The sequence below is a fragment of the Elaeis guineensis genome, chromosome 5 (genome assembly GCF_000442705.2).
Source record: "Elaeis guineensis isolate ETL-2024a chromosome 5, EG11, whole genome shotgun sequence".
NCBI classification, from domain to species: domain Eukaryota; kingdom Viridiplantae; phylum Streptophyta; class Magnoliopsida; order Arecales; family Arecaceae; genus Elaeis; species Elaeis guineensis.
This window is the reverse complement of record NC_025997.2, coordinates 130746361-130766360: the sequence shown is the minus strand read 5'-3', so window position 1 is coordinate 130766360 and position 20000 is coordinate 130746361. Positions and strand designations below refer to the sequence as shown.

At 36.9% G+C, this 20000-nt stretch overlaps 2 protein-coding genes across 2 annotated transcripts; both read left to right on the top strand.

Moving 5' to 3' along the window:
- Positions 1–2335: 2335 nt before the first annotated feature.
- Positions 2336–11135, top strand: LOC105046366 (very-long-chain aldehyde decarbonylase GL1-8). The gene is made up of 8 exons (XM_019850344.3): positions 2336–2614; positions 4452–4589; positions 7295–7440; positions 7719–7838; positions 7910–8122; positions 8208–8288; positions 10608–10684; positions 10753–11135. The coding sequence occupies exons 1-7, from the start codon at positions 2351–2353 to the stop codon at positions 10669–10671; spliced, it is 1026 nt and encodes a 341-aa protein (XP_019705903.3). The 5' UTR covers positions 2336–2350; the 3' UTR covers positions 10672–10684; positions 10753–11135.
- A 3678-nt stretch (positions 11136–14813) lies between these two features.
- On the top strand, positions 14814–16090 carry LOC105046388 (uncharacterized). The gene has a single exon (XM_010924956.4). It carries the CDS (start codon positions 15005–15007, stop codon positions 15854–15856), a length of 852 nt encoding a protein of 283 aa, XP_010923258.2. The 5' UTR covers positions 14814–15004; the 3' UTR covers positions 15857–16090.
- Positions 16091–20000: the final 3910 nt, after the last annotated feature.

The following is a 20000-nucleotide window of genomic DNA, read 5'->3' as shown; positions in this document are numbered from 1 at the left end:
GGTTTTAATTTTCCCAAACATTTCCTCAGGCAAAAAGTTAATGGAGATGCATAAATGCGACTTTTCCCATTTGTCCCAGCATGAATGCTTGTTGCAATCACAGCCAGCCTCTAACATGGCCTCCTTCACAAGAGTCGCCCATCTCTTCGGCAATCAAGTATACGAATACAGTCGTAAAAATAGTACCGCTTCAATATAAATGCAAGTCATAGAATTAACTATTCTGGCATTTTTATATATCAGTCTAAGCATGTCATGTAAGTTCAATGAAAGTTTTGCATGCATTTGCTCTGTTCAATTTGGCTTAAGTTGTATAAGCTTGTAATGTAACATATAAGCATATTCTGATGACAAAGTTTTAATTCTAGAGAATGAAGAATGACAATGTTAGGTCGTTACCGTCATAAGCATTTTGTGGTAGGTAATAAGACAATTGTAACAGAAAGAGAAGATTGCTACATCTTTTACCTCATCAAATTACACCACCAACTGATATGAAACCACAGAGAAATGGAGTGAACTGATTTTTTTTTTTTTTAATGTTTTGATGCAACCTTTTTTTTTCTTCACGCTAGTTTGATGATCAGTTGAAATTTAGTGCAAGTTGAGCTGAGAATCTCGTCTACTGTCTGATCAGAAATTTTGATTTCCGACAGGTAGTTCAATGAAATTTTAAAATAAAGAATAGCCTTTTAATAGAATTGCTTCACACAAACATGTGTGGCAAATGTGATATGGAAATCCAAAAGGCTAGCAGGATATAGTAAATGTAACTTATTTTTTGTGACACCAATCCATGCAGGACAAGGTCACATTAAGCTTGACTTTGCATATAATAGATGAGGTGGCCTTTACAACAAAGAAATAGGGAATTGAGAATAGCAAAGAATTGGAGGCTTTTTTGATTGGGGGGGAGTTAGGTGCCGGAATAGGATGTGAACAAATAATCCCATTCCAAGAATTTTACTTTCATTTCAATTTTAGAGGAAAATTGACATGTTCAGATCTCTCTAAATCCAATCCAAATTCTCATCTGATATTCAAATTTTATTTTAATCTTGATTTTTTTATGAATAAAATATATCAAAAAATATGATCATTTTGATTTCGACCTATTTTGATTTTGATTGTAATTGCGAGCCAAGCACATCCACAAATGTAAAGCCGCCGACAACACGATCTTTCGAACGCTCCTGATCACACGCACAGCCCGCCACTTGCTGAACCTCTGCGGATGAGGCCAAGAGCCCAAGCAGCGACTGGAGGAACAATGACGAAATCCTGAGGGTATTACCGGAAGAAGGTATAGAAATAATCGAATCTTGACACCCAGGTATGACCCACGTCGCAGTGGACATTAAAAACAACAGCATCGCCCAGCGAGGATTCCCTCTTTACCAGACGTGCTGTCGTGCTATAGCTACCCAATATTTTCCCCCGGTTGTTGTAATCCGTCTTACAGTTCGGTTCATGGCGAGATCGAGGCGCAAACCATCACTGCAACTGATCTTGCACTGAAACCGTCGTTGGCTGCCATGCAGGTCATAACAATTACTTTCTGAGCAAATAAAGGTTTTTTTGGCTATCAAAAACAATTTTATTTGCTCAGAAAAACGCATGTAATTCTTTGTATCAAAATAGTACTTGCTATAACAACCGTGTAACGATATTATAACATCATTATTGTCTGGATCATAAGAGTCCATTTATTTTTTGTTCCTTATAAAACTCATTTTTTATTTAATATGCTTTAAAAATAGTAAAATTCTGAATTAAAAAAAAAACTATGGAACAATAAGTAACTGTTACTTTTTCATGTCATGACTCTTAGAACAAGAAACTGGTTAAATAATGATAATTATTTAAATATTTATCATTACTAAACATGTACTAAGCATGTTTTAAAAAAATAAAAATAAAATTTTATATGTACCATATAAACTAGAATATAATACTAAAATAAAAATGATATTATATTCTAGAAAGTATTTAGTAAGAATGATTTTTTAAAATATTTTATGAGATTAAGCTTTAAGATAATCTATTTTTTATATTTTAAATATTAATTTTTAATTTAATTTTAAAAATATAATTTGATTTTGAAGAAGTCTTTCTATATTTAAATCAAACGATATTGCTAGGATCAATGTAAAATTATTTTTATATATGTTTTAACCACCGATAACAATAGTGGCTAAGTTATATATTATAAAGAAAATGAAAATAATTCAAAGGAGTATTATCAAAAAAATCCAAAAAGAATATTATCTGATTTGGAATTTTGTAATTTTTATTATAATATAAATTAAGTTATGAATTCCTTCTGAACCATGATTTAATAGTTTAAAACATGGATCAAACTTGCCAATTTTTCGCACAAAGAGTAGGATTTGCGCAACGTGGGGAAACCTTTTCGGGGCCCCGTAGCGTTGCGGTCCTTGCGGCGCGGGGGCCACGCTCAACACCACGTGGACGGGCCTCGTCGTTTCGCTATTTTTTTTCCCCTCTGATCCTTTTCTATCATCTGGCTCCCAGACTCCATCCAGAGATCGAATCGGGTCCTCCGCCCGTCCCCATTTCCATGGCGTCGTCTCTTCTCGAATCCGGATGGCTGGTACCGATCTCTACTCTCCCTCCACTCTCCTGCATTCCTCAATTCCACTTCAAAAAACTTAGGATTTGATCTGTTACCGTCTCCCTCCGTCCTTTTTTTTTTTTGACTTCCAGTGTTTCTCCGTTTGCTCTTATGCGGCGGCTTAGTCTTTTGATATTGGACTCTTGGATTGGCCATTAGGGTTATACAATGCTTGTGAGGAATCCTCTGATTACTGCCGGCGCCAGCAGTTGCGATCTTGTTTGAACAATTCTGTGTTCTTCTTGACCATGGGATTAGCCATTAGGGTTATGGAATGCTTGTAAGGAATCCTTTGATTCCTAGCCGGTGATAGTAGTTCGGATCTGATTGGAAGGTTTGGATTTTCTTTCTAAAGTGATAGGCAGCTGGAGTGATTCCTTGTGTTTTGATACATTAGATGCATTATATTATTAGTTGCGATGGTGTGGATGGAAGGCGGTTATCCTCACAAGCGTTTTAAGTGTATATGTCGGAATGTGCGTCTGATTCTTATATGATGAATGCTGTCCATGCTTGTTGAGTTTCTGTGTCATCTTACATAATTTTTGAGAAGGAGCTTCAGTATTAATATTACTTGCAGGTGCAATTTTGTTGATGCATTCTAGATAAGCAATTGTTTCTGGCATGGCATATATCTGCATTATTTTGAATCTTAGATTGGTGATTTGACACTGTCATGTAACCTACAAGTTAATCTGCCATGTAGCCTTTGTAGCGATCGAATCATACATATGCAGATTGGAAACTCAGGATTTTAGTTTTATATGTTGTTTTGGTGTGCAGGTTAGTGACCATTTTTGCCTATCAATCAGCACATGAACTTAAATGTTTTCTTTCTTTTTTTCCCATTTGTGGAAGCCATTCCCCAGTAATATATCTAAAATTTAGGAATCATGACCAATTTTCTTTGGATTTAATTTCGTTTCTACTCCTTTTATGATCCAAAAAACTTTCATCCACCATTTATGAAGGGTCAGATGTGACAGAAAAGGTCAAGGCACATGGGAAAATGTTAAGAAATTTTGTAATGATGGTAGCAATGTTTTAAAAATTGATGCACCAATCATCTTGGTGAGTGATCGAGAACGAGACGAACAGAGATATCAGTTTATCTCAGTTAATATGGTAAGCGGGGAAATTTATAGAAAACCGAGATTCTTTGTGATCTTGGCTGACACTTTTGGACCGGCATATTGAAATCTGGGCAGATACGATAAATCTAGATTAAAAAAATAGATTTAAGCATTGATTTTGAGATTTAGTAGTTAAGAAAGCCTATTTAAGGAAGTAGAAATGGTTGAAAAATATTGTATTGGCTGATATCTCAGATTTTATTGGTTTGTATTGACTTGAGGTCCTAAACAATAGGGCCAAGAATTTAATATATACAATACTAGAGGGTGCTTGATACCAATGCAAACAGAGGCCTTGCAGAGATGGAAACCCTGGATAGAAGGGAGTTGATTACTAAGAGATACACCAGCATGATAACCTACTATTGCTTGCAAAATGCACCTGAACTTCTTTTCCTTAACCCAGCACAAACTCCCACTCCCTATCTCCCTCCTGTCCCTCTATTCCATTTCCCTTTTTTCCTTGAGGCATGACTATGCCAATCGGATAGCTGTGTCAACAATCAAACTGCATTACCATGCCATATTAAGTAGTTCTCTTACTTGTATCAGGTTATATCATGTGTAATGGACTCACTTGTTTCCACAGTTTCATAAAGAATCTTATTTCTTTGAGTTCCTTACTCTGTTCTTTTACTCATTTGGATAATTTGTTGATATTCCTTTTTTTTTTCATGGTGCAGTATCTAATCACTCATTTCAGTGAATTTCAACTGGCTACTCTTGGCAGTTTCATGATTCATGAAAGCGTCTTTTTCCTGTCTGGACTTCCATCAGTATATTTTGAGAGGTCAGGACTTTTCAGCAAATACAAGATTCAGGTTTGCTCAGCTGAATTACCCAACTTAAATTTTTAACTTTGTGAACTTCAAAATTCAAAATTTCTTGTATGTTTTCATGCATTTGCTCGTGCTAACTTTGTCTATTGGATGGTAGCTAACAACATTATGGCAGCTTCATGGTTGGCCTTCCATGCAACTAAATATAATTCTAATGTGGATATATTTTCCAAAATACTCTTTGTTTTGTTTTCTTTATTCTCCTTTTTTTTTTCCTTTCTTGAGATTTGGAGGGGCTAATCTCTGCCTTTTCTATCCTATACCCACCCCAACCCCAACCCCCACCCCCACCCCCACCCCCACCCCCTTGCCCATGCGGCAAGAGGTGATACCATCAGAGGAAGCACTTTGTGGTATTGCCTAAAATGCATTTTATCTGCACTTTAATAAGTTCTTGGTATTTTAGTCTTCCTGTTTCCCTTTTTTAAATTATGATGATGCCAATACTTTCTCTCCTTTTCTAAAAATCAAAAGTAGATACTAGATGGGATAGTAGGAAATGCGGATACTTCAAATCACATGCCATGTCCATAAGGGATATGTATTGGATAATGATACTTGTCGGATACTTCTCAAAGACATGTCTGATACTTGTGTAAAGCTCTACTTATAAAGTTAAAACAATATTTTGAATACTTGTTGGATATACTCAAGATAGGTAATTGATACCTCCAAATATGAGAGGAAGGTGTTTGCATTCTTTTCTAGTACCAACTTTTAATGATGAATGATTAATTTTGTAGTTTACGTGTTAATATTAAAACATAAAATATGGACTGAGCTATGGATTTTATTGATCACTGAATCTTGAGCTTGTGAAAACTGATGCCGCCGTCTTAAGTTTAGACTATGTCATTTTAATGACCTATGCTTTATGAATTTTATTTTATATGCATACATACATATGTGTGTGTGTGTGTGTTTGCACAGTACATATATGCATGTGTAGATTACATATGTGCAAATACACATGTTATATATATTTGCAACTGACATGTACAATACATGTTTAAAAGAAAAAATTAATTAGAAACAATAAGGGATTGGATGATAAAAGAGATAAAAAATGTGAATTAGGGAAAGAGATAAACAATAATGAATTCTGGATTATGGATGTCTTTGACTCATTTGCACTTCAAACGTGTTATAAACTTTCCATTCTTTCAATAGGTTGCAAATAGTTCGGCTTGGAGACCTGGTAATTGTTATGAGCTTGCACTTCAGTTAATGGCACAGCACATTATGTAACTCTCTGTTCCTGAATTTAGCTTCTTGAACTGCACTGTTCATTTGCCCTCCCACTTTTAGATTTTCTTTGTTCTTCTTTTGGCTGATTATTTTAAATTTTCTTGTAATACTATTCATCTAAAAGTTATGAGGTTGCACATGGTTGAAATGTTCGACCAAATATTTTTACTGACTGGAACCCAGTCTAGTTGAAATTGTCATGTTACTTATGTTTTGCATACAAATATTTCAAACAGTTCCAAGATATCTCTTCAAATGTCCTAAATCATCTAGACCTACCGCAAACTACATAGTACATGCAGAAAAACCAGAAAAACCTAATTAGAGCTTTTATATTCAGTAAAGGAAACTACTCTATGTGACATCTAATAAGAGTGTTTTTTTTTTTTTTCATTTATTTTTGATAGACTCATGATAAAACTTTACATATCATGGATCTCCATTTTAGTGCCTTGTAACTTTCTTTATCAAAATTTTGGTTCTAAAAGGGTGGCCTAGTGGATGAGGCTCCCTCCATTGCAGGGTCCGGGGAGGGTCAGATGTGGAAAGGATGCTTCCGTATTTAGTTTAGAATGGAGCAACCTTATCATTCCACCAAGGCTCACCTTGATTATAGATATTTGAATTCACTACCAGATGATGCCATTCTCTCCTTCTTTGGTCATCCATAAAATATGCCTTGCATAAATGTGATCTTTTCTCGCAAGTTACATTTCATGGTAACTGTCACAGTTGCCAATAAAGTTGGTTGTCACCCCATGTATAACCAGTATCTGGTAACTCTATGATCATAGGTCTTGCAGAAATCTGATATCCATTTATTATATCAGACTGACAAAACAGTAAAATTACAGCCGAAAGGCATATTTCTACTTCGTTCATCTTGCATTTATCTTACTGTTGACATCGTCACAGCATGTTAAACCTTGGTATCCAAAGCAATACTCTAAGGAAAGTTCTTATTGCTCTACATATGTATTGATGTTTTGAATGTGAGCAATTTGCATTTCTATCAAGGATATGCTTTCTTACATCATTCTAATTTTAGATGGTTTTTGTATTGAATAAGCTAGTATATCATTGGCGATTGCTTGGCCATGAGACTGGTATTCTTTATGCATATTAGCAGTCTGTGGTCTGAAAAGTATAAATCTTAGCCTTATCTTTTCTGACATGCCAATCATACATGTGCTTATTGCAACTTGATCTATATTAGAATGTCTCCCATTATTTGTACTACCTGGATATGATGCAGCTTTTGGGGATTGAGCTTCTAAGTTTTGACATAGAAGCATCTCTTTCTTCTTTTTCATCAGTTATCTGCTATCGATTAAAGGCAATTTTCATTTCAGGCTGCATCACGTTCATTTTACCAGACAGTGTATTGTTTCTTTGCTTGGTGATATATCTCAACAACCAGTATATGTTTCTTTTTGCAGAAGAAAAATAACACTCCAGATGCACAGGAGAAATGTATTTTGCGTCTAATACTGTATCATGTCTGTGTGAATTTACCAGTTATGATGATTTCCTATCCCACTTTCAGATTCATGGGCCTTAAAAGCAGTCTTCCATTGCCGCCCTGGTATTCACAGATTTCCTTAAACCTAAAACTCTGGGCTGACTTGTTTCTTAGGGAGCTCATATGCTTTTGTGCAAATTCTCAAGCAATTTTTAATAACATCAACTTGAATACATTTAAAGCATTCATGAAGTTACAATTATATCCTTGTATATGAAAGGATCTTGAAGTCATAAGATCAAAAGGCAACAGAATTAGATGGAACATGACTTGTTAATTGTAATTATCATTGCATGCTCACTATCTATTTGAAGCGATTGTTATTTATCCTTTTTCTGTAGGAGGGTTATCATCTCTCAGATAATTTTCTACTTCATCTTGGAGGATTTTGTGTTCTACTGGGGGCACAGGTTACTGCACACAAAATGGCTGTACAAGCATGTTCACAGTGTTCATCATGAGTAAGCACCAATTCCTTCAATATATTGTTTCTTTCAGTGCTTCTTCCCTTTGATGGATGAATTATGTACAGATATGCGACACCATTTGGGTTGACTTCCGAGTATGCCCATCCAGCTGAAATTTTATTCCTTGGCTTTGCTACTATTGTTGGTCCTGCTCTCACTGGTCCTCACCTATTTACTCTCTGGTTATGGATGGTATTGAGAGTCTTGGAGACAGTCGAAGCTCATAGTGGGTATCACTTCCCATGGAGCCCTTCAAATTTCTTACCATTGTATGGAGGGTGAGTAATGAACTTCACTGATTGCAGTGGTCTTCAGAGTTGTATTGCATTCATCAGTTTGACACCTAATGGTTACTTTTTTTAGTGCGGAATTTCATGACTACCATCATCGTGTGCTTTATACCAAGTCAGGGAACTACTCATCGACTTTTATCTACATGGACTGGTGAGTTTTTTACTTTTTATTTTTTTATAAATATATATGCTAAATGATTATAAGAAACATTGTCAGTAGTCATTAAAGCTTGCCTCTGTCGATAATGCATACTAAGGTTATACAGAGGAAAAAAGATGCCTATTTGTTGCCTCTTGGCCCTGCCCAGTTGGGGGTTTGTCGATGGGCATGGGCTACCCTCCCCATCATTGTGTTGCCAAATTAAGCCTACAAGCTGAACTAACCCCAAAAAGAAAAAAGGAAAAAAAAAAAAAAAACAGGGAGAGGGAAGAAGAACTATCCCCAAAAAGAAAAAATAAAATAAACAGGGAGAGGGAAGAAGAACAATAAGATCATAATAGTGATACTATTAAAACTGTAATCTTTGTTTCTAATGATGTTAGACATTACTTATTTACCAGTTTGTACTGACATGATGAATGTGCAGTGGCATGAATTTTCCAAAATCCTTTAGCCTCTATTTTCCAGATTTTTTGATAAAATTTATGGAAGACACTCTAATTCCTACATAATAAGAGGACCTAGTGTTGGAATATGATCTGTTTCTTTGACAATTATATCAGAGTACTAAAATGTGGTGTTAATCAGGATCTGGAAAAACAGTGTGCAAGGTATGTAAACCGAATGTTTCAGATCCTAAATCCGCTGTTACCGGCAAAAGAAAACCTTAGTGATGGTCATTCTGCAAAAGGAATGCAATATATGTATAAACCCTAGTGTTTCAAGATCCTTAATCCACTGTTTTTTGGAAAAACCTTACGTCGGTGGGAACTCTTTAGGGTGTTGGTCATGATCGACAAATAATATCTGTCAGTTATATGCACAATTAGATTTGTAAAGTAATCATGTATGTATATAAACAACATCTCATTTGTTAATCTGTGCGTTGCAGGTCTCTCTTTGAATAAAACAGGAGATCATTTTTAGGTTGGCCAAATTATTATTTTTCTTTAAATCTAGAGTTATTAAAAATTACAAATACGTGGATTGACCATGAATTATAATTTGATTTTTGAGGATCTAGAAACATGTACAATGCATATTCAATAGCTTTTGGGTGAGACCATTGCGTTTTGATATGATAATTAGTTTCAACAATGCAAATTTAGAACTGAATAAACTTTATTCAACATGTATTTTTCTCCTGAACTTCATTGTTTAGGCTCCTGGAAAGAATGGCTTAGTAAGCATGCCTTTGTAGCTGCTCTTGAATATCTTTAGTTCTTTACAGCGGTACTCTGATATTTACTGTAGGTGGATGTCAGACTCAATTTACACTGCTTAGGATTTACCATATTGCAGCAATATCTCAAGAACTTAAAGATGGCAAAGAGCAGTCAGTTTCTTAACAGGAGTACTGCATTGTTTGGTTATAAGATTGTTGATTTTTTCCCCCAAATTCCATCCATCAATTCTTGGCATCCTGTAGTTCAATTGTAGCCAAGCACTGGCTTGCCCAGTTGCAACACACCTCCATCCAGAAGGAGATGAATGGGCAAACCTCGTCGAAGAAGTGGCCAGACTCTTTTTAATAGGCAGGACAAATTTGTTCTGTAATGCACGAAAAATGTATTAGATGTAAAGTCTGGTGCATATGGTGTATAATGACTAAATATGAAGAGCTTGGATCTCTTACAATGTGTTGCCTTTGCAATTGCATTGTGAATATGTACTATAAATCATTTATAAGATGTCAGTGAACTGTACTCATTTGGGTTCTCAAAATTTATGTGGACAGATGCATCTATCCTATGAATGCCTATGCATTTTTGTTGTGCCTCTTGCATCTCGCTTTGCAAGCTTATTATCTGGGAACCTTTTGAGTGATTATCACAGTATAATTTTTGGTTTCTGAAATACGAGCTCATTCCTTTGTCTTGCAAAGTTCCACCGTTTTCAAGAAGCAAATAATTCTATTGATGTGATCTTTTTTGTTTATCCAGTAGGAAATCCTTCCAAGTTCAATGAAAGGGAATGGATGTTCCTGATTGTTTCATAAACACTTTGCTGATGTCATATTACATGTTTCAGCCATTACCAGGGCTGCCACATTTAATGACACACTGGAAGAAATTCTTGTTCTAATGCCGGTCTTATATTCAGAGAAAGATAGTTCTTGTACAAAAGAGCATTTTTTCGGGAAATCCTGCAACTTTTCAGTTATGCTGATCCACATTTCTTTATAAACCTGACCCATGACATGCGTCTTGAGAAGCTAGCATCTGGTTTATGTTTTCTGGGAATTTGCAGTATTCTGATCCTTATGATCACTTCTTATAACTAATACAACTTTTATTCATTTTATATCAGGTTATTTGGTACGGATAAAGGTTATCGAAAGCTAAAGACCCTTGACAAGGAAGGCAAACAATGATGAGTTGTATGAGGTATATTCTTCCTAATATCCAGACTACTCTTGAAATCATTTAAAAATTTTTGTTGTTGTGTCTTGTAGAACATCTGAACAGCATGGGGATGAGCACAATTTGTAAGATGGAGAGTAAAATCATCCTGGAGAAGTATGCTCTCAGGTGTTCATATGCTGTTTCCACCTCAATAAATGGAAGCTTCTGATGGAATTAATGAAGGAATGTAGCAACTCTTTTTTGTCAGTGATGTCATCTGAGGAGTTTCTCGGTTTGCTTAAGAACGAGCAAATATTGATGTTGGGAGCAGCATTAGATAACTGATGCTTCAAATATCTTGCTTATGTTAAAACTGCTGAGAAACAACTTTGGAGCTGCTGGTCAACATTAACTGTGATGTATTAATGGCCATATGATTACTTTGCCTTGGAGGCATTCTGCAATACATGGGGATTGCTCAACCTTTTTCCAAGATCTCACCATAAGAAGTCCATTCATTAGGTTAGAGATTGTCTATGAATCTATACTCACATGGTTCAACGTTTCCCTTTCTTTGGTGACTGGTTATGGACCTGAGCTTTTCTTGTGTTCCCAATAGCTCTTCCAGCTGACTTAGCCGCATCGTATTCTGGATGGTACTTTATGGACCTACAAAGAGGTCAACAAGTTCCAATAGCTCTTCAGCTTCATCTAAATGACGTGTTCCCTCCTTGCTTTGGTCCTGAAAATTAGATTGTTATCCAAGGACAATATTGTTTGTGACACTCTTGAAATGGACGGTGGATGATTATTTTCACATCTGAAAAAAATTCCTTGGTTATATCTATTATTTGAATGCTATGTTAAAAAGATCTCAAGGAAAATGCAACAAATCTAGTAATTTGGTGGTGAATATTATAAACGCTTGATAGAACAAGGTTTTTCGATATTTTGTCTCATTCAAAAACCTTTGATTAAAGATTCTGATTTGCATTTCATAAAAAAAAATCGATTGAGCATCGTTCTTGCAGTCATTTTAGTGATTTTATACCAAACAGTGTCTTTCAATATGGGATTCTGAGCAAAACTGTGGCAAGCCATCCCAAAGTTTCTCACTGATAAACGTGAAAAAAGCCGGAAATAGTGAACTCGAAAAAACCGAGGGAGAATAAAACAAAGAGAGAGAGAGAGAGAGAGAAAAAAAAGGAACAAAAAAGAAGAGAGAAGCGAAAGGCAGGGGATCCCAAATATCCAACCCCGCCCAAAAATTAAACAACGTCCCAAAATTTTTTGGGGAACAGTTTGTTGCTAACAAGACATGCTTACAGACGCTTCCCGATCCGTCATGTTGCTTCGGTGCCTCATATACACACGACATCCACTCATCCATGATACATGGTGATATGCAAGTGCGTCACTTTTCCTCTACCAATAATTGGGCGTGGCACCATCATAAGGCGCAACGCTGCATGCTTCATTCACAAGGTCTACATAAATATAGATTTGGAATTTCCTAAATGTTACATTTTTTTATCACTAAGGACACAACTAGCACCGGTTTATTAAAAAGCAAGAAGGCAAGCAAAATCTAAGCATTAGATACGAATTAAGTTATTTATGAAGCAATACCGCAATGGCAACCAATATAACATGGTTGCATTTAATGTTATAGAGCCTAACATAGGCATCGATGACTTCCATTACACCAAAAAAATTTTTTGTGAGACCATAGGAAGCTGGCCAACCCGTTTCAACAAGCATGTTTTGTCCCTGCGCTTTAATGGAGTAATGACCAACATCTAACGAAGAGTTTGGTACCATAGCAATATAGCTAGCATGTAGCCTTGCCAATGAGAAGACCTACGCATTAGATGAATTCGATCGGTAGGCTTGTGCCAGGCCCCAACGTTGACACAACCGACACCCTGTCACTGAAAAAATACCAAGACTTTGACAAAGTAAACACAGGTGGAATATTGCACTCCGTCTATCATGGGCCAAGTCTACGTGCTGGGTCTAAATCTCAGTGCTGGACTTTGTAGCGTTTCCTTTCATTCTTTTGAAAAACAACGAATAATCCGAAAAATGACACTGGAAGAAAGGATGTGAAAACAAGAGAAAAATGAGTCAATAGATCAGGTCAGAACCCACTACGAGACTTACGTTGTGAACTTACGAGACTGCAGTCCAACTGGCTCAACATGAATGCCAGAAAATTCCAATGAGAGCTTCAAAATTATACTTTTATTGCTCTCTCTCTCTCTCTCTCTCTCCCCCTCCTCTTTTATTTAAAGGGTGGGACTGCAACGCCACCTACTACTCTCAAAGAGAAGAATCTAAAAATGGATACAACCTACCTTGTGAAGGATATTATTCGTCGAGATTGTTACAGAGTATGAAGAATATCTAAATACGGGTCCAAGAGGTCAGTTAAAATATTGAGGGAAGTATGGAAAATGCTGCCACTTAAGGCCCACAAAAAGAAAAAAAAAGGTTGAATTCAAGGGGCATGTTTTTGAACCAGTATACATAGGATAGTGATGAATTTTTTTGGTTGGTATCTTAATGCTATTAAACAATCATTATATCATTCAGTGTTTCAGTTTCATGTCTCAACCGAAATATTTTGCGACTCTGATCTCATGTCCACGCCAGCAGTCGGATCATTTGATGTCTCAGTGTTTATTAGAGACTTTCCTTTCTCAGGAGGTAAAGTTTGAGGAGATGGGTCCTTTCTTCCTTCTTTCGCCCAATACAAGTGGATAATGAATATATATTAGGTAGAATCTATGTATAGAGGATAATTTAACTAGTATATTTAGTGAAGAACAACAAAACTTCACTGAAGTGGCAGGCTGATTTTTTATGGAAGTGTTTGGTTCTTCTTATTTTTCTAATTCTCTGGAATTGATAATTAAGGGATGAGTGCAGCAGGGAGATGCAAGGTATTCATTCCATATTCTATCTTGCACCTTGTGGGAGGAGTCATCACAGATATACTGTTATTCGTTTTTTAATTAGTTGGAGGTTCCAAGGAGACACAAGCTTCAGTTCAAACTTGTAGACTTATTACACTTTACAGTGAGTAATTCTTTTTTTTTTCCTTGTTTTTTTTTTTGAGATCTACTGTGAGTAATTATGATAATTTACTTATTGTTACTATCAATAATGGCTATTTGATCAACGGCTGTTTGCGAAATCACTTTTGTGAACAACTAAAAAATTCAAAAACTCAATAAGGGGAAGACAAGGGTCACAAGACACAATCACTATAGCAAGTACTGGGTTATTTAATTGATTCAATTGACCCATTGCAACGACACAACCTTGAAGATGACTAAAGCATTCTTCTTATTTTGATTACCAAAACAAAACAAACCCCATAAATGAAGGTTGAGCTGCACAAGTTACTCATTATTTTATTGAATGTATGTCGTTTTAATAGAGGAGAATGATTGAACGTTTATAAAAAACAAATGGGACACCGAAGAAAGGACAGTTTTATTACATTATTTCAGTAGAATTCTGCATATAATTAATCCCTGAGTACTGGCTTGTTCGTCACGCCGGAAATTGTCCAGATTCTACTCAAAAGATTTACTGATTATAAGTATGAGAGTCTTCTTCAAAAAAGACTATTAAGTATGAAAGCAAAATAATGAACTACACAATGGTTTGCCATTAAATGGCTACATTTCAGTCATCAGTAATTACTAACACTAATGATTTTAGAATTGTGGATTGGTTATCAATCTTAAATGACCTGGTAAAATTTACTGGACTGCAGGTAACGTGCGAGAAGAACCTTTTCTGAAGAAAGAATGGTTCAAGAGGAGCGTTACTGAGAGTGACAACTAGGTAGTTAGAAGTAGGTCCTTGTTTCAGCTGTTTGATCATTGGGGCGACTCCAACCAACCATGGTTCTTATGAAAATGTGGCTGTACCATCCCTATAATATGTTTAAAGCTACCCATAATGAGATGCTAAACACCCACTACTCGATCCAATTAATTTGTTTCTCATGCAATTCACCAAAAAAAAAAAAATTTCTCATGAAAACATAAACTTTCTTGCGATTTCAAAATAAAAAATATTCTCTATCACTGTACTAATAGTGGAAAGATGAACCCGTAGTTCAAACTAGATATGCCTCAAATCCAGCCAAAAATACAAGAACCCACCATTCCAACTACCTTCAGTAGACTTTTTCAGCTGAGCTTTTCCTACCCTCCAGATTCTCCAGTACTCATCTATAGCTCTAGGATGGAGACGCTTTCCTCCATCCATATCCACCTTTCCTCAAACATCTAACTTCTTCCAAGCTCAAGTCTACCTCTTAGTTCTTAATTTTTTTCTCCATCCATGCACAGCGCTATGGAGCAAAAAAGGTATTGGATGTGCACTAGAAGGAAATCGGTTGAGAGACCCCATGTCAGCTCTTCGATCTACAAAATCTCCAAAAGCTCTTTCTACAAAGAATCATGGGAAGAACAAGCCTTCGCAGAGGACTTTGCAGGTCACTTGGGTGGTTGTGTTTGGCCTCCAAGATCCTATGCATGCAGCTTCTGTCGACGGGAATTCCGATCGGCCCAAGCACTTGGTGGTCACATGAACGTACACCGGAGGGACAGGGCGAGGCTCAAACAATCTTTAAGCCCCACCACTGAAAGCCTTGACACTCATCAGCATCATCACCACAGTCCCTGCACACCATTAGGCACATGGTATCTGGACCAGGTTCCCTCTCCGGTAAGCAACAGCAACCCTAACCCTAATTGTGATGTTGTAGCATCGGTTGTCTCTCCAAGGGTCTCAGCAGCATCCACCAGAGAGAAGAGCAAAAACTCCTTGGTTTCTCCTCCTTATTCTTCGACCATTATTCGGGAGAATCCAATGAAATCATCCCTTTTCACTGCGACTCGATCCCTCACAGATCCAACGACCTCTCGACAGCTAACTTCGCCAGAATTGAAACTTGGAAGAGAGAATTTGAAGCTCAGGGAAGTAGGTTTTCGGTTTTCAAGTAATCTAGGCAACGATGAGGAGGAGAAGGTTAGTAGCAAGAGACAGCGGACCGATCCACTATATTTCTTGAAGGGGGTTGCTTCAGTCGGCCAACAAAAACTCCACTCTGAGGTACCTAAACTTCGTCCTTGCCCTGATGAAGAATTTGATCTTGAGCTTAGGCTTGGACGGCTTCCGAAGGATATATAAATAGAATTGCAAATCCATCATGCTTCTGTATCTGTTTGTATCCTTGGTTTCTGTTCTCCTTTTCCTTTCTTCTTCTTCTCAACTTTTGGCCAAAGGCTTTGCTCATCTTCAGATTGAACGGTTGTATCTTTAAATTTATCTGTGGTCAAAAATTATAAGAATAACACTGATGGTACCATATATTAGAATGAAATAGCTGCCTCTTTTGAGATTGTCTGGAAGGCACAACAGCTGTTCATTATCACTATGGTGACATCTAGTTTGCTTTTTTTTTTTTTTTTTTCAGAAAAACATCTAGTTTTGCATTAACTCATACGGGCAACAGTAATATGCTGATGATTTATTTGTCCTTTCATTCTCTGCATTAGATCAGTCTAACAATTAATCATCATGCATCAAGTAACCCTATTCTTGGAAAACTCATACACATAGTACTTGAAATGGTCTTTCTAGATGTTTACCAAGAAAATGGTCGTTCTAGATTGGTACTTTGTTGTTCTCCAGTATTGCAAATTAAATTTCATTTCATTATAAATATAACTTTAAACAGCTTGTTTCTCTATTCTCGTAAACCTGAGTACCGCAGCTGCTGCATTTTTGGGGCGAGGGTTAATGATTTATAATCATGTTTCTTGAGTGGGGGAAAAAGATAATTCTTAATACCAATTAGCTAAGACCTGATCACCATCCACTTCTAGCTAGCGTGTGTTGTGTGAAGTTGCCTGATCTTTTTATTAGCTAAACAAGGTGAGTAGATCATTAAATGTGTCTGTGAATGTCTTGATGACCTTACCACCAGGCAAGGAAATTAATCTCAATCCTAAGTGCAGTGAGAGAGATCGATCTTTGTGCGGGAAGGGGGATTGGTGGGGGGCGAGAGAGAGAGATAGGGAGAGAGCGAGAGAGAGAGAGAGACTTGCGAAGGATACTGACTCAAGGGCCGAGAGAGAGAGAGAGAGAGAGAGAGAGAGACTTATGAAGGAAACTGACTCGACTTGAAGTGCATATGGAAAATGGAGAGGTTGTCTTTTTTTCTTTCCCCAGCCTACTTCTCTGACCGACACATTCCAGCAGTAGAACTAAACTACATGCATGTGAGTTTTTTCTTAAGATATATAAGACCATGGATTCCCTTTTCTGAAGCAGTCCAGCATATGGCCAGATCTCTCTCTCTCTTCCTCCGTGCCTCCCTCCATCTCTGAGCTTAAATCTACCCCTTGGTTTTTCTGTTTTCCCCTTTCTCAACGTCCACACCCCCCGAAAAATCCCACCAACCTCATGGAATCATCCCATTATAGTATTAACACATAACTCATTTATAAAACCCCAAGGAATGACCCCAACCGCCTTTTACGCCCCTTTGGTTTCTTCTTCTAGCACGTATCACCCACTGGATAAACCCCTATTTATATTTCTATAGACTCTAAATCTAAACCCTGATCATCCCTAGCTTACCCATGCCAAACAAGGCCTAGGGCTAGATTACATGCACGATACCTGGCGATCTTTCAGTACATTTATATAGCTAAAATGCAAAGTGAGACAAATGAAGCGTCAACTTTATCATAAATGAGCTGCAAAGGAATTTAAGACTATGGCTGATATATAATTGCTGTCCTCCTAAAAGGTTAACTGGGAAACTGTGAATGGTCTAGTGATGTTGCGTTTCAGAGAAGGTTTCGTTGGTGTTCATTGCTATACTGGTGTAATAGACGAGTGATAAAAGAGCAAAAGATAGGGTTGGTAATTGGGTCCCTGTTGGCTGATGGATCTGTGTAACAGAGGGTCATTACAAGGGAGGGGGATAGGCATTCCATTGTCTTATTAGTTGTGCTTGGTTGTTGGGCATTGGAGATCTAAGGAAGTACATATGATAGTCTGCAGGCAGTGGACATGGGAGAGCACATGGGTAGAGGAGTGTCGTTTGTGGAGGTGAACGTTATAAAATTCAGCAAAGGGAATGAGGATTTGTGCCTGGTGATGTGTGAAGAGGGGTTCGGTTGTCTCAAGGAGCTTTGTAGATGCTGCGGATTGTTTTTTTGTAGATGCTGCGGATTGTTATATTTGTATATGTAAGCTGGAAACGTTTAGTAGGGTCTGAAGGGTGAAGAATATTTGAAATCAAAATATGCTGATCATGATATACGTAATTGTTTATTAGTGGTTTTGGACAATATACAACTGGAGCATTATATCTATTCGATTTATGGTATGTAGTAGATTCTCATTTCTCTCTCTCTCTCTCTCTCTCTAACTTCACTGAACCCAAATGCACTACCCTGCTCACAGGAGGCATGCAATCATACGGACATTTTCAAAGCCACAGAAACATGCCTCTCTCTCTCATTCACTCCCTTCCTCCCTCCCTCTCCCCCATCTCCCCCCCCCCCCCCCTTCTCCTTTCCCCTCTCCCTCTCCTCTCTCCTCTCTCATGAAAACATGCATTAATGTTATATAGATGGTTTAATTAATTAAAATAAGAAGCACTGTTCAATATTTGTTGGATACAAGTAATGGCATCACGTACGTGATATTTCAGTTATATATACCGAGTCTTTTATGTGAGGGGCATCTTAAATCATGTTTCAAGTATTTGTGCATAGATTGCTTATTGTGCAGGAAAGTATATCACTGTTGGTTGGAAACTGGAAAGTGTAGGAATTTAACATTTTCAAGTCTCGAATGAAAGACGGATTTGCAAAGATCAAGTGGTTGGCTACTTCTTTTTTTTTTTTTTTCTTTTTGGTAATAAGTGATTGGCTACTTGGAGATCAGAAAACCTAGCTAGTACTGAACAGGTCATCTGTTCCTGGCTTTTTGGATTAAGAAGACATTGGGTTTCCTCAGTAATCAATATTGCCTACCTCCTTGGGACTCCCTGACTTCATGCAATCATACAATTTAGAACATTCTCATTAAAAGTTTTAGAATTTCTAAGGTTTCTTATGGAAACCTCGAACCTTTTTAGTAAAAGCAGGCTGCAAAAAAAATTTAGTCCGGTCTTTGGAACGAAGTTCTCATACTTATCATAGGGTTCTGGTCCCCTTTGCTAAAGGCCATAACAACATTTTCCATTCAAGTGTTGCTGTTTAATCCCAAAATTTTAATTGGTGTGATTTTGTATTTGTTGTTTAAAATTTATAAACACAAAGAACAGGCTCTATAAATTATATGTTAATAAATTTATAGAGAATCACATGTCTCTTCGGAAGATAAATCTTCCCCGTAGCGTGAGAGGTTCATAGGTGTTTTATGTGGTGAAGATAGTCTCAATCTTTTCTACAACTACATATAAATTTCTTGAATCTATTGCCGATATACATTAAAGAACTAAAATGGCTAGATTGAATGATGATACGATCTTGAGGTATCATGTGTGGAAACTTACCGCGCTTGAGAATTTCTGAGGCAACAAATAAGGCTCATAACTTTTTACGGCTCAAAAGTTTGGTATCTAAAACAAGTTGATTGTAGACCAGAAAGAAGAATACTAATTAATATGAATGTATAGTAGAATTAGATCAAAGTGGGGCGGGGGTGGGTGGGTGTTGAGAATGAATATATAATAACTTATAATTTCATCCAAAAAGACTAGTTGGAAGGTGTTATTTAGATTCTTTAGTCTTGTATAAGTATTTCAAACCTATCCAATGTATAGTTACCATGGTATTAATACACACCTAGATGGATTCTCACATATTCCATTCTGGTTAAATACTAGCAGTATTCTTAGGCTAAAGATCTAATCCGTTTATATTGAATCATAGGTATAACAAATCTAATCAAAAATATCATATGATCAGCTCATGGTCAATTTAAATGAGCTTTTTTTTTTTGATATGAATAAGAGGTAGCAGAGCTACCCCCATTTTATTAGACTAAAAAGCTCAAAATTTATAGATACAGTTTAAAAGAGCAACAAGCTCTGCTTAGAGCTTGTTGGGACTATACATCAGCCTCATAAACATAATATACCAACTAACAATCAGTTGACCGATCGATAGTCGGCTATTCTCAATCATCAACAAACAACTTGATTAATCTCCGATGGAAGACCATCGGTATGTCAAAATTACCGATCGATGCTCATTCGGACCTCCACGACTACCGACATACTACTATTACCAACATATAGTCGGCTTAT

Bases quoted from the DNA above. Each gene is read 5' to 3' on its own strand.
- LOC105046366 (XM_019850344.3), top strand. From the start codon at position 2,351: ATGGATCAAACTTGCCAATTTTTCGCACAAAGAGTAGGATTTGCGCAA. The intron at 4,590-7,294 runs GTTTGCTCAGCT...TTCTTTTTGCAG, and splicing joins TCAGCAAATACAAGATTCAG to AAGAAAAATAACACTCCAGA. The intron at 8,123-8,207 runs GTGAGTAATGAA...TACTTTTTTTAG, and splicing joins TTCTTACCATTGTATGGAGG to TGCGGAATTTCATGACTACC.
- LOC105046388 (XM_010924956.4), top strand. From the start codon at position 15,005: ATGCACAGCGCTATGGAGCAAAAAAGGTATTGGATGTGCACTAGAAGG.